This window comes from Echinops telfairi, unplaced genomic scaffold, assembly GCF_000313985.2.
Source record: "Echinops telfairi isolate 266 unplaced genomic scaffold, ASM31398v2 ScPeMD7_36;HRSCAF=134, whole genome shotgun sequence".
NCBI lineage: Eukaryota > Metazoa > Chordata > Mammalia > Afrosoricida > Tenrecidae > Echinops > Echinops telfairi.
This window is the reverse complement of record NW_022103934.1, coordinates 4,134,885-4,150,279: the sequence shown is the minus strand read 5'-3', so window position 1 is coordinate 4,150,279 and position 15,395 is coordinate 4,134,885. Positions and strand designations below refer to the sequence as shown.

Below are 15,395 nucleotides of genomic sequence, written 5' to 3'. Positions count from 1 at the left end.
GCCAACCTGTGTCGATCAGTCTAGAACAGTGCTACCCAATAGCTGGCAACCCACCACACAGAAGGGCGATATTTCATTCACAGCCTGGAAAGCCACGGGAGCCTAAGGCGAGTTGGAAGCAACTTGACCGCAGCTGGTTTGGGTTTGGGTTTGAGGCGATGAGATACAGCTATCAAGAGGAATCGGGGGAGCACCTTCTGTGTGAGGCAGAAACATCTCCGAGAGCTGGTGTCCAACTGAATGCCTCATTGGGGTCAGCGTTCTTAGCTTGAAGATTCTGAGTAGGATCTTCAAGAGTCTATCCAGGCAAATGCCCTGGATTTGTGTACCAACCGTCTCTTCTCCACATGTTAGGTGAGTAGTACCTGCTGGGGTGTCAAACGTTTGCCAGTGACCACTCTGGATACAGCAATCGGTCTCTATTTGCCTAAGCATGCAGGAGAAAGCAGACTCAGAAATCCGGGAAAGAATTAAGCTGGCAAGTGAATTGCTTCCAGGGGATCAGAACAACGGTCTCCTTTGAGATCAGAAGAACTAGGTGGTGCCCAGCTACCACGCGGGAACCATTGGACTACTCCGCATAAGTCTATGATGAATCTTCATCAAAAGGAGGAAACTTGTGGAATATGATTTCAAACTCAACAGAGAAACCAGCAAACTGGATCCATCTAGGCTGGACAGAACCTCTGAAGCCATCTTTAAACCTTGAGCCCAAACTACCCCTGATGCTATTGCTACATTAAACAAGGTTAGCTCAGTTAAAAGGGGGTGCTTGCTTGCCTTGCGTATTCTGCTTTTACAGCGAATCAGCTTTGTGAATGCAGACGGGAAAAGGCTCAACTAAGGCCCCAACGAGAACTCTCAAGGTTCCCAGAGCCTAAAGTGATGGTGGCAAAAGCTGCACAGTGAGGGATGGCACCAGGGTCACTAAACCCTTCCTGGAGAAATTGTGAATGCATGCCTACAGGCATGGTGGTGTGTCCGGAGCTCTGGTGCCATGGTGGCTAAGAAGTTGGGCTGCTTCCCAGCGGATCGGCAGTTTGAACCCACCAGCTGCTCCTCAGGAGAAAGATGAGACTGTCAGGCGCTTCCGCCTCAGAAATCCTGCGGAGCAGTTCTGCTCTCTCCTGTAGGGTGATGTCTATGGATAGTCCATCGATGTAGGGTGCTTTCTATTGCTAGTCCATCAATTCCGGGAGTCCTGGTTTAGGGCGAATGCTTTGAGGACAGCTTGAGATTCCGGCTCAGTACCATCTAATATTGCTCATAGGCTGCCTCCTGACACGGTGGCATGGCGGCTGGGCCTTTGTGGTACAGTGACCCTGTATTCTTTCCATCTTCTCTGGATGATTCCTGCATCGTTCAAGATGCTGCCTACAGAATATTTCAATCATTGCAACTCGAGGCTTGATTTTTTTCCCCCCGAGTTCTTTCGCTTTAAGCTATGTGGAGAGCCGACTTCCTTTTTCGTCTCCCAGTTCTGAGTCTCCGCACATTCCGTTATGTTTTACTCTGTTTTCTGGTGCAGCCCTTTGAGCTATTCTGCGCGGCTCTCTGGCATCATCCTTCCCCCACTGGCTTGAGCTACTCGACGAGTCAGAGCAAGTTTAGAGTCTCTTCTGACGTCTGCACTAGTCTTTGCTTTTTCGCCTGTGTTCTTAATGACCTTTCTATTTCTGCATGTATGATGTTCTTGATGTCTCTCACCGCTTCTCAGGTTTTCTGCCATTGCTGTTCAATGGCTCCCATCTCTTTGGATGTTCTCAAAATAAAGTTTCGAAATACTGAGAACATGTTTATGAGAACCAAAATATGACCTTGAGTCTATCCCACCTGAATTTCGTGAACATCTCAAGAACAAATTTGATGCATTTAACAGGAATGACAGGAGACCTGATGAGCTATGGGAGGACGTCAAGAACATGAAGAATACATGAATAACATCATTCAGGAAGCAAGCAAAACGTCACCAAAAAGACAAAGAAAGAAAAGGCCAAATGGATATCAGAGACTCTGAAACTTGTTCTTAATCATCAAGTAGTTACAGCAAATGGAAGAAACAATCAAAGTCAGAGGGCTGAATAGAACATTTTAAAGGGACGCTGGAGAAGACAGAGTCGAATATTATAACAATGAGACGTGCAAAGACCTAGAATTCGAAAACCCAAAGTGAAGCGCACACGCAGCATGTCTGACACTGAAAGAACTCATGAAAAAATTCAAGCCTCGAGTTGCAATGCTGAAAGATTCCTTGGGCAAAATATGGAATGATGCAGGAAACATCAAGAGAAGGTGGAATGAATACACAGAGTCATTGTATCAAAGAGAACTAGTCGCCATTCCACCATTTCAGGGGGTAGCATATGAGCAAGAACCAATAGTGCTCAGAGAAGAAGTTCAAGCTGCACTGAAAGCATTAGCCCAGTGGTTCTCAACCTTCCTGATGCCCCGACCCTTTAATACAGTTCCTCATGTTGTGGTGACATCCCCCCACCAATAAAATTATTTTGGTTGCTACTTCATAACTGTCATTTTGCTACTGTCCTAAATCAGGTGACCCCTGTGAAAGGGTCGTTCGACCCCCAAAGGGGTCGTGACCCACAGGTTGAGAACCGCTGCATTAGCCAAAACTAAGGCTCTAGGAACTAAAGGAATACCGATAGAAATATTTCGACAAGCTGATGAAGCACTTGTCTGTGCTAGGGAATTTGGAAGACAGCTATTTGGCCAACTGACTGGAAAATGTCCTTAGTTGTACCCATCCCAAAGAAAGGCGACAACAGCATGCTCAAATTTTGTAACTACAGATTGATATCACATGCAAAAGTAAAATTTTGCTGAGGATCTTCCAACAAAGGTTGCAGCAGTACATTGACAGGAAGCTGCCAAAGGTTCCTGCCAGATTCAGAAGAAGACCTGGAACAAGAGTTATCATTGCTGATATCAGAAGGATCTTGGTTGAAAGCAGAGAATCCCAGAAAGAGGTTGACTTGTGTTTCACTGACTATGCCCAGGCCTTCATCTCTGCAGATGATAACAAACTATGGATGGCCTTGAAAAAATGGGCCTTTCTGAATATCACTGTACTCATGAGGAACATGTACATGGATCAAGAGGCAGTTGTGCAAACGGAACAAGGGAATTCGGCACGTTTTAAAATCAGGAAAGGGGTGTATCCTGTGTGTCACACAACCCTGTGTGGCAGGGTTGTGTTCTCTCACTCTACTTAGTCAATCTGGGTGTTGAGCAAATCATCAGAGAAGCTGGCCTATTTGAAAAAGAATGTGGCATGAGGATTGGAGGAAGGCTTATGAACAACCCGAGATATGCAGATGACGCAACCTTGCTTGCCAAAAGTCAGGAAGACTTGAAACACTTGCTCAAGAGCAGCGGTTCTCAACCTGTGGGCCGCGACCCCTTTGGGGGTCGAACGACCCTTTCACAGGGGTCGCCCAATTCATGACAGTAGCACAATGGCAGTTATGAAATAGCAACAAAAATACTTTTATGGTTGGGGTGGCCACCACAACATGAGGAACTGTATGAAAGGGTCGTGGCATTAGGAAGATTGAGAACCATTGCTGAAGAGGATCAAGGATTGCAGCCTTCGGTGTGGATTAAACTCAAAGTCCAGAAAACCAAAATCCTCACAACTGGACCATTAGGTGTCATGATACACGGAGAAAAAGTTCCAGTTGTCAAGGATTTTCTCTTGCTTGGATTTACAAGCAATGCTCATGGAACAGCAGTCAAGAGTTCGGAAGACGCATGGCACTGGGAAAGGCCTCGTTAAGAGTTTTGAAACGCTTGAGGATGTTACCTCCAAGACTACGGTGCTCCTGACCTAAGCCATGGACTTTCAATGGCCTCATCTGCATGTGAAAGTTGAACACTGAATCAAGAAGATTGAGGAAGAATTGATGCATTTGAATTGTGGTGCTGGAGAAGAATATTGAAAAGTACCACGGACTGCTAAAAGGACAAATGGCTCTAAAATCTTGGAAGAAGTAGGGCCAGAGTGCTCCTTAGCGGCAAGGATGGCAAGAATTCATTTTACATTCTTTGGACATGTTATCAGGAGAGACTAGTCCCTGGAGAAGGACATCATGCTTGGTACAATAGAGGATTCGTGAAAAAGAGGAAGACCCTCAAGGAGATGGATTGACACAGTGGCCGCAACAATGGGCTCAAATATAGGGAAAATTGTGGGGTCGGTGCAGGACTGGGCATTTCATCCTGTTGTGCTATGGGTCAGAACTGACTCAATGGTGTCAACAACATATTCAAGGTCATGTTTTGGCTCCAGAGGACTTGTTTTAATTTTCTTCACTTCAACTTAAATTTATATATGAGCAGTTGATGGTCTGTTCCCCCATCAGGCATTAGCCTGATTTGATCAGCTGATATTGAGCTTCTCCATCATCTCTTCCCACAGATGTAGTCAATTTGATTTTTGTGTCTTCCATCTAGAGAAGGCCACATGCATAGTCACCTTTTGTGTTGTTGAAAAGGGTCGTATTTGTGAAGAAGCCAGTGTATGTTGTTTGTATTGATCTTGCCAAATTCTATCATCAAGCCCCAGCGTTGTTTCTATCACCAAGGCCCTACTTCCAACTATGGTTCCTTCCTCTGTGTCCAACTTTTGAATTCCAGTTGCCAGTATTCAACAATGAATCTTGATTGCATGTTTGATCAATTTCAGACTGAAAACATTGGTACAAGTCTTCAATTTCGGCATCACTAGCATTAGTGGTTGGTGCATAAGTGTGAATAATAGTTGTATTCATTGGATTCCCTTGTAGGTGAATACAGTGAACCCTCGCCACTTCGCGCTTCGACTTCCGGGGCTTCACTCTATCGCGGTTTTTGCGTAACAGCGCATGCTCTGTCATTACTGCCACTGATTGGCTCATACTGTACACGCTTGATGCCATAAATAATATAATAAATAATAAATGATAATTGTAATGTCCAAAATGTTTTACTGTATTTTCCCTTTTTCGTTTAATAAATTGGGTAATACGAGTGTAATGGTGACTAAAGGGTGTTTTTTCATGTCCTCTATGCTCTAACTACGAAAATATTTTATTTACAAATAAGGAATCCTACTTCGCGGAATTTCATTTATCACAGTAGGGTCTAGAACCATTAACCGCGATAAATGAGGGTTCACTGTAGACATTATCCTTTCACAGAATTTTACTTCAAGATAGCTCATGAAATGTCCTTTATGATAATAAATGCAACACCACTCCTCTAGATTGTGTCATTCCAAGCATAATAACCCATCTGATTTTGACTCAAAATGGCTGATACCAGTCCATTTCAGTGCATTAACCTAGAATATCAATCGCTAGGAGTTCCATTTCATTTTTGACGACTTCCAGTTTTCCTAGATTCATACTTCATACATTCCAAGCTCTGATTGTCTTTTAACAGTTTTATTGGCATATAATTCACATATCATATAATTAAATAGTTCCATCATCTTTTTAAAAGTTGTACAATAATTATCACAATCAATATTAGAACATTTTCTTTTCTTATACTCATTGTATTAGTCCCCCACTTCTCCCCAACCTCCCCTGCCCATACACCCACGAAACCATTAATCTAGTTACTGTCTGTAGATTTACCTATTCCAAGGTTCATATATAGAAAAACATCCCCCAAACAACAATAACAAAGTGAAACAGCGTTCCAATTATTAACTGACATTTGCAGCTGTTTCTTCTCATTTTGAGTTGTGCCCCATCAGCAAATGAACGTCCCAAAGGCTTTATACCCACAAGTCTAACTCTGTCTGAATTATTATGGTCAAATCGACTTTGAGAAGGCAGCTCTTCCTCGGTCATATGTTGAGTGCCTTCCAACCAGAGGGGCTTATCTCCTGGCACTACCTCTGACAATGCTCTCCATCTAGTCACTAGGTTTTCAGTAACTGACTATCCTTCGATGTTATCCATAGGGTTTTCAGTGGCTAATCCCTCTGAAATGGACAGCGTGTTCCTTCTTCGTAGTCTGGGACAGCCACTTCTTCGTAGACTAGAAGCTCTGCTGAAACCTGCCCACCTTTTGTCACCCCAAAGTTCATATACTTACCACATCAAAACACATTCACCCCATCACACCATCTAAAATATCTTAAACTAACTCCTAAGAACAAAACACTAACTTCTGAAGTATCTCAATGAAAAATGGGTGAGACGTTAGGTATAAGCCATCCTGGGCAAAATTCCTCTTCATCTGTTAAATCTGGAATACAGGCTAACTGCTTCCGAAGGACAGTAGTGGAACAGGCCTAAGATAGACATTCCCATTACAAACAGGAGAAACAGAAGGAAAAGAAGGGATAGCAGGTCCTAAGCATGACCCAAACCCAGCAGAAAAATTCATATTAGTTCTCAAAGCTTGAAAAGAATCTTCTATTTTCTGAGACCATCTGGACAACAGTCCTGCCCTACAGACTCTGGGTGTTGGCCATGCTCTCTGGATTGTGGGTGGAGAACCCTTGGCCCTAGGCTTCAACTTCGTCTTCCAGGCCCCCTGGGACAGCAAGTCAGCTCCCTTCGCTCTAAGCAAACTCACTCTCCTAGACTATCTGAGTGGCATGACCTGACTCCCTTGGGCCAGCAAGCCCCATTCTTCTGCCCTTTGGCAGTCCTGCACCCTTGGCTTTAGGTCAGCAGCCTCACCCTCCATAAGAACTGACTCGTTGAAACCTAGGAAGCCGTACCTCTACCCTTTGAAGCCCCAGAGGCTACAGTCCTACCCATTGAGACCCTGGAGGCCCTGACCCTCCACTTTGAGACCTAGAAAGCCCGGCTTCCCACACTCCTTCAATAGCTCTGCTGATCTCCAGGGTCCTCCAGGATAGTCTTTTTGTTTGCTTGAGAGATCACAGATGTACCTCTTTGGGCTTATTTCCAATCTGTAGAATTTCCTTTCACTCATTCTTGATCCTCTTTCAGTTTAAGGGTTTTCTGCTGTGTTGGCTGGTTAGACCCATCAGGCACAGGCTTGATCTCTTTAACAAAGGCATGTGCAGCCAGATCCTTGGGGAACATCCTAGAGCATGTGTGCCTGGGTTGTAGTACAACAAAAACTTCCCAAATTTTTAAGTTCTGTATTTTGTCCCATTCATTTTAGGGTCCATCCCCTGCCTTTCATGTTTTATTATAAGCATCAAGGAGAAATCATGTGGCCCTTTTAAGATTTTGCTTATAAAGCTCATCAGATACCCAAGTTAGCCCCTTACAAGTTATGCCTCCCATGAAACACTTGAACATAAAGCAGACCAATTCTTTGCCACTGTACGTAAAGTATCACCCTTCCTCCACTGTCCAGTCACATGCTCACCATTTAAAGCCTCACTAGAAGTGCATTTAAAATCCACATGTCTAGCAACATTTTGTTGCTGGCACCTCATGTAGTCTCTAAAATGATAGAAATTTAATCTAAAATTCACCTCCCTCCTTTCTGAGCATCACCTGAATTACCTCTGACGTTCATAAATTTACCAACAGTCTCTTCTGGCCAATCTGGACTTGCACTATTTTTGTTTTTACAAAAACTGCCACCGAGTCAATTCGGGCCACTACCAACCCTATTCATATTTATGACTGTCGCCCTAAAACTCTCCCAGCCTCTGCCCATTACTCCATTCCAAAACTGCTTGCACATTGTATCTGTTAGAGCAGCACCCTACTCCTGGTACCAAATTCTATCTTAGTTATCTAGTGCTGGTGTAACAGAAATACCATAAGCCGATGGCTGTAATGTGGTTGTTGTTAGGTGCCCTTGAGGAGGTTTTGACTCGTAGCAACCCTATGCACAAACAGAACCCCACGGATGCACGAACAAAATACTGCCCAGTCCTACTCCATCCTCACAATCGTTCTTATGTCTGAGCCCATTGTCACAGCCACTGTGTCCATCTATTTTGTCAGGAATCTTCCTCCTGTCCACAGCCTGTCTCCTGTACCACCCATGAGGTCCTTCTCCAAGGACAGGTCTCTCCTGACAAGATGTCCAAAGTACACACGAGATGAAGACACACCACCCTTGCCTACAAGGGGCATTCTGGTTACGCTTCTTCCATGACAGAGCTCTTTCTTTCTTTGACAGCTCATGGTACTTTCAGTAGTCTTCACCAGTGCCATAATTCAAATGCATTGATTCTTCTTCACTCTTCCTTATTCAATTCTCAACTTTCACCTGTATATGAAGCAATTGAAAATACCATGGCTTGGGTCGGGCATACCTTAGTCCTCACAGTAACATCCTTACTTTTTAACACTTTAAAGAGGTCTTGTGCTGCAGATTTACCCAATGCAATGCATTGTTTGAGCTCTTGAGTGCCACTTCCATGAACACCGACTGTCGATCCAAACAAAACGAAATCCTTGACACCGTCGATCTTTTCTCCGTTTATCATAATAGTACTTCTTGGTTCGGTAGTGAAGATGGTGTTCTTCTTTACACTGAGTTGTAACCCATCCTGAAGGCTTTAATCTTTGATCTTCATCAGCCAGTGCTTCAAGTCTTCCTTACTTTGAGCAAGCAAGGCTGTGTCATCTGCTCATCACAGCTTGTTAATAAGCCTTCCTCCAATCCTGATGCCGAGTTCTTCTTCACATAATCCAACTTCTCTGATGAACGTTGCTCAGCACACAGATTGAATAATTGTGACAGGTTACAATCCTGTTGCACACCTTCCCTGATTTGAATCCATTCCCTTATTCTATTCCCACAACTGCCTCTTGATCCATGGATAGATTCCACATGAGCACCATGAAGTGTTCTGGAATTCCCATTCTTCTCAAGGTTATCCATAGTTTGTTATGATCCACAGAGTTGAATGCCTTGGCATAGTCAAGGAAACACAAGTCAACATCTTTCTGATATTCTCTGCTTTCAACCAGGATCCATCTGATGTCAGCAATGATATCCCCTATTGCACGTTCTCTTTCTGATTCTAGCCTGAACCTCTGGCAGTTCCCTGTCAATGTACTGAAGTAACTGTAGTTGGATGATCCTCAGCAAAATTTTAGTTGCAGGTGACATCAATGATATTGGACAATTTGATCATTCTGTAGTTCACTTTTCTTTGGAACAGGTACAAATATGGATCTTTTCCAGTCAGTCAGCCAAATAGCTGTCTTCCACATTTCTTGGCATAGACAAGTGAGTGATTTTAGTGCTTTATCACCTTGCTGAAACATTTTGATTGACATTCCTAGAGCTTGTTTTCTTTTTTTATTAATCATTTTATTAGGGGCTCATACAACTCTTATCACAATCCATACATACATCAATTGTGTAAAGCGCATTTGTACATTCATTGCCCTCATCATTCTCAAAACATTTCCTTTCCACTTAAGCCCCCAGCATTAGGTCCTCATTTTTCCCCTCCCTCCCCACTCCCCCCTCCCTCATGAGCCCTTGATAGTTTATAAATTATTATTTTGTCATATCTTGCCCTGTCCGACATCTCCCATCACCTACTTTTCTGTTGTCCGTCCCCCAGGGAGGAGGCCATATGTGGATCCTTGTAATCGGTTCCCTCTTTCCAACCCAGTCTCCCTCTACCCTCCCTGTTTCGCCACTCACACCACTGGTCCTGAAGGGCTCATCCGCCCTGGATTCCCTGGATTCCTAGAGTTTGTTTTCAGCTAGTGCTTTCAGTGTCGTTTGAACTTCTTCCTTCGGTATTACTGGTTCTTGCTCTTATGCTACCTCTTGAAATGGTGGAATGTCAGCTAGTCCTTTTTGTACAGGGACTCTATGTATTCTTTCCATCTTCTTTTGCTGCCTGAATCATTCAATATTTTGCTTGAAGACTCTTTCAATATTGCAACTTAAGTCTTGAATTTTTTGAGCCTTTATTCTCATAGAGTTGAAGGGTATAGAAATCTATCCGTCTGGATTCGCAATTCAATCCATAATGGAGACTAAACACTACATCTGTTTCACAGGTAGCTGCTGATAAAGTCCTCATATTTTTCAAGAAGAGAAAAGAAACGAAAGCTCAGAGATGAACGAGGTGTTCCCAAGGTCACACAGCAAGGACAAGGCATAACTGAGCTTGGAACTGAGTGTTCCCCAGGTCCCTCAGACCCAAACACCCATGGCCTTGGCCACCACACAAAGTTCCTCAAAGTGGGGGTGAAATCACCTAGGGTGGAGGGAAGGGAGGGTGCACACTAAAGTGTCACTTTCTAGGCCCAGTTCTCCAATCCCACCCCATCCCTCCTGTCAGTCCACCCTGCTGTGATGACTTAGGTGCTGCTGTAGTGCTGAAAGCTAGGCCACTTGTGTTTCAAGTATGAACAGGGTTGCCCATGGAAAATGGACTTCAGCCAAGCTTCCAGACTAAGACAGACTAGCAAGAAGGCTAAGTATACACAGACAAGGAAGCAATCATTTGAACAGAACATGGCTGCATGATTTAAAAATCAGGAGTGTGTCAGGGTTGCATCCTTTCACCGTACTTACTCAATCTGTATCCTGAAACAAACAATCCGAGAAGTTATCCTATATGACAAAGGATTCCTCCAAGATGGAAGGAAGGCGCGTTAACAGCTTGTCATATGCAGATGGCACCACCTTGTTTGCTGAAAGTATGGAGTCGAAGCATTTGCTGTTGAAGATCAAGGACTACAACCTTTGATACGGATTATACCACAACATAAAGAAATCAAACATCCTCACAGCCTGCCGATAGACAACGTCATGATGCACAGAGACACGACTGACGTTGTCAAGGATTTCATTTGACTTGCTATAGCGGCAAAAGCAGTTGGGTGCTGACCAAAAGGTCAGTGGTTCAGGAGCAAGGCATGGAAGTCTGCTCCCGCCAAGGTTTACAGCCTTGGATGCCGGATAGCAGGGTTGGGGAATGTCCGCCCGTGGGCTGTGTAAGTCTCAAAAATCATCCACACCACTTAACATCACACACACACACCTGACCCAACAGAACTTGTTCCAGCCATCGCATGAGGGATTCGTTAGTTAAATGTTTGACCAGCAGGGCCCTGGAATAGTGTTATAAATATCCAAAGGACTCTTGGCAGGGAAAAAAAGTTCCCTATCTCTACCTTCCAGGGCCACTGTGGGTCGGAATCAATTCAAGGGCAATGGGCTTTATCCTTTGGTTGGTTAGCTTGGGGTTCTCTTAGAGGGGAGATGGGATAGGAAGGGTCTTTGCTTCGAGGGGCACTGAGTGTACATTGATGGTGGTGAGACACTTTGATAAAGGGTGGCAAGTAAGGGGGCCTGGGAGGGGCGCTCAAGCTGGAGGCTAGGCTGATAGAGTGTGTGTGTGTGTGTGTGTGTGGGGGGGGATCCAGGATGGAGGCTATGTAGGTGAGGAGATGCAGGCCTAGGGACCAGGTGAATAGGGAGATCAAGGATGGAGACTGGGGACAGGGGGGGGACACCCAGAATGGAAACTGGGTGGGTGGGGGGACCCAGACTGGGGCTGGGCAGGTGGCAGGTTGGGGGAGGGCACATGGAATGTCTATGGGCTGAAGCAGGAAAAGATAAGTCTGACTCTAATCCAGGGGGGCTCTCAACTAGGGGTAACACCCCCAGACACACTCATCTGGCAAGCTTGGGAGAAATGTGGGGTTGTCACAATTGGGGAGGGGCAATATCCCCCTTAGTGACACCATCCAGTGGACAGGATGCTACTGCTCCCCGACAGAAAATATTCCGGACTCAAATGTCATGACAAGACACCCTGCTCTACTGAAACAGGAAGGGGACACGGGTGGTTTGGGGTTTCCGAAAGGTACAGTTACATGCCCAGTGGCTAACCACAAGGCTGGCAGTTCAAACCCACCAAGTGCTCTGAGGAAGAAAGATGAGGCTGTCTGCTCCTGTACAGACGGACAGCGTCAGAAACCCTACAGTGCCGTTCTCCTGCCCTTTAGGGTGGCTATGGGTCAGAATGGACTCCACAGATGTCCAGGAGGACTAGGACGTCGTGAACCCGGGAGGTTGCTGTGGGGGCTGATGGTCGGGACACCCACCCTGCCTCACTCTCTGCCTAGCAGGAGCTGGGACCAGAATCAAATGACCTCTGTGGGCAGAGAGAAGGGAGTCCTTGTCCAGCTCTTCCCAGACAGGAAGGCTCCCTAGCCCGGGCTGGACCGGCCAGCCTCCTAGGATACGTCCCCAAAGCAGTCCTCCATCCCATCCTATCCAAAACCCCCGGAAATGCCCTGCTGGGTGACATTGGGCTTGATGACAGAGCCCGGGTGGTGCAACACTTAAGAACAAAAGGCCCTGGTTCGATCCCACCCGGGACCAATGTCAACCCAAGCCCACAGCAAGCTCCCAGCAGCCCACCCAATGCCATCGAGTGGGGGATTCCAGCTCATCTCAACTGACCAGGGCTGACTAAAACTGCCCCCTGGGGCTTCTGAAGCTACCAGTCTTTAGAAGAGCAGACAGCCTCGTCTTCTCTAGCGGAGAGGCTGGTGGGTTCGAACTGCCAGCCTGGCAGCTGGCAGCCCAACCTGTAGCCAGCCCCTGATGTCCCCAACCGGGGGGCTCCTTCCCAACAGCCACCAGAGCCATTAACGATCTGGAACGATGCCCCTCCCAACATGCCCGCCCCACCAGAATCGCCAAGAGGCATCAAATCTCATCTATTCGCCCAACGTTGTTAAACATTACCCCGAGTGGGTCGGGAGGGGGGTGGATTGGGGGCGCAAGGAGGGGAAGGCTCCGGCGGCGCGCTGCGGGCACGAGGTGCTGAACGCGCCCCCTTCACTTCAGAAAGGCGTGCTCGGCGTTCTAGTCTCAAGTGCGCCACCTGCCGGCTCGGGGGGCTCCGTGCAAACCCGCACAAAAAGGGATCATAAAACACCAGGCGCACTGGCGGCAGGGTCGGTTAAGGATTGGGCTGCTAGCCATAAATTCAGCAACTCAAACCCACCACGTGCTCCTCGGGAGAAAAATGGGGCTTTCTGGTCCCAGTAAAGATCTACTCCGCAGAAACCCTTAAGGAGCAGTTCTGCCCCGTCCTATGGGATCCCGACGAGTAAGAATCAACTACTAGCCAGAAGGGTGATCATTCAGACCCACCCAAAGGTGCCACGGGAGACAGCCTTGGCGCTATGCCTCCAAGAGTGCAGAGCCTTGAAACCCCGTGGGGCGGCCAGGCGTCCGAATGGACTGGAGGGCCGTTACCCAAGTGGGGACAGAAGCACGGAAGGCAGCCCTACGAAGTGATGGTTCTAATTGTTGCTAAGTCTTCTCCCAAGGGGGGTGGGGAGGGGAGAGAACTGCTTCCGGGCTCTGTACCTAGTGCCGCTCCAAAAGCAAATATTTATCACATTGCTGGAAACCCTCACTGCCATCGACTCCGTTCCAGCTCACACTAAGCGGCCTTTCGAGGACAGGGTAGAACTGTCCCTTGTGGCTTTCCCAGATGGTGACTCTTTACAGACGAAGAAAGCCTCCTCACTCTCCCTGGGAGCGGCTGCTGGGTTTGAGCTGCTGACCTTGCGGTTAGCAGCCCTAAGCGTAACCACAACACCACCGAGCACTCTTACTAGCTGGCCAAGCAGGCCTGGTGGCAAAACAAACAGCTGCCAGTGGAAAGGTTGGGAGTTTGAACCCACCCAGCAGCTGTTCCTTTTGAGAAAAGGCTCCAGCAAAGACGTCACCTAGCAAACGCAGTGTGAGCAGTTCTGGTGGGTCACCGGGTGTGGCTTCCAGTTGAAATCCACTCCACAAAGCCGAACAACAGCGCACAAAGCAGATAAAAGCCCCTGCCCGGGTGGAAGTTCTAAATTCACGTAGAAGTAGTACATCTGAGCCCGGGCAGCCCAAATTCAACGCCCCAAATACCCAGGCTATAGAGAAATTGAGGAGCAGGGAAGAGTCTAAGGACTCCTCTTGGATTTTCTTAACAAGTACCCAACCCCATCAGCACTCTTGACCCGTGCCTGCTATTTTGCCAGGCCCTGGGGGCTCCAGGAAATCGAGTGGCAGAGCCATTCCCCAAGCCCCAAAGCTTTCTCGCCCACCTCATTCACCAGGGGGCCCCAGGAGGGCCTGTGATGTCCCTCTCAAGCCCCTTCCCCTGCCGAGAACGACTGCCTTTTATGGAGCTGGGTGAAGAAGTAACTCAACAGATATTTTTAAAGCAGGACCTCAGTCTGCACAGTCGAAAAGTCTAGTTATGCTCTCCTACGTGATTGGGTCCCAGCCTATAACCATAGCAGGGAGGACACTGGGGCTGGGGTTTAGGACCCGCCCAGGGGGCCAGGGGGAAGTGTGAAGTGCAGATATCCCCACGTGGCAGGCAGGGGAAAATCCTTCATGAAGAGTGAGGCCCAGTGGTGGGGGAGGGTCAGAGACATGGGGCGGCCGACCAGAGCCTAGGCCTGGATGGAATTCCACAAACAGGGGTCCAAATCCCAACTCTGGCCAGACTTTGGGGCCGGTTGAGTCAGGAGACCCTCCCAAGTCTCTGTGAAATGAGGAAGGGCAGGGGCCAACTCCAGGGGCCACCGTGGGGGTCCAGAGAAAGAATTTGGCCCCGGGCCCGACAGCCACACTAATTGCAATGATCGCGATCAGAGCCTCCGCTACTTCTCTTCCTACCACCGTGCGCAGGTGTTGCCAGAACTCCCGACACCGGGAGAAAAACAACGGAAAAGTGTAAACACGGACTTAGGCCGGTGGCCCGAGCTTTAAACCCGAGGCCATCGGCAGAAAAAAAAAAAAGGTCTACAACTCCCCCCACACACACAGGCACGGCGTAGCCCACCATGGGGACGCCAAAGAACAGCCCCTGCACACATAGCCAGCCACGCCAGCCGTGTCCAGGCCGCCCGAACCCAGTGACCCGTCTTCCCGAGGCGACCCAGCGAGAACGCGTGTCCCTCTAGGAGCGCGCGTCGGGCCCGGGGGCGGGGAGAGGAGCAGGCGTGGGTCCGAGCGCGCTCCGGAGAGGCGTCCGCGGCCAAGCGGGCACTGGGACAAGGTTCCCCGGCCCGGGACCGTCGCGCGGAGCTCGGAGCCGCGAGCCCGGGCGGGCAAAGGCCAAGGTCAGCGGTGGCCTCCCGCCCCCCGCGAGGCAGAACCACCCGCTCGGCCCCCCGTGTCCCCGGAGGGCTCTCGGGAGTGGTGGGGGGTGGGGAGCTCCGCTGGGACGGCGGGGTCCCCTCCGCTCCCCGGCCCAACCGCGCGCCCCCAGACTCACCTTCTCCAGGGTACAGGTGGCCGGCGGCGCCCACCAACAGCGCGGCCACGGCCACCAGCAACGGCACGGCCGCCGCCCCCCGCTGGCCCCCGGCGCCCATGGTTGCGGAGTGCTGGATCCTAGCGGTTCAGAGCGCGCGGGGTCCCCTCCGCTCCCCGGCCCAACCGCGCGC

At 48.3% G+C, this 15,395-nt stretch overlaps 1 protein-coding gene across 1 annotated transcript in view; it reads right to left on the bottom strand.

Annotated features, from left to right (window-relative positions):
• INSR (insulin receptor) overlaps positions 1-15,323 on the bottom strand; it is a 134,077-nt gene extending 118,754 nt beyond the window's left edge. Inside the window, exon 1 of the mRNA XM_045290315.1 lies at positions 15,224-15,323. Coding sequence (XP_045146250.1) covers positions 15,224-15,323 — 100 coding nt within the window. The remainder of the gene's footprint in view (positions 1-15,223) is intronic.
• Between the last annotated feature and the right edge of the window lie 72 nt (positions 15,324-15,395).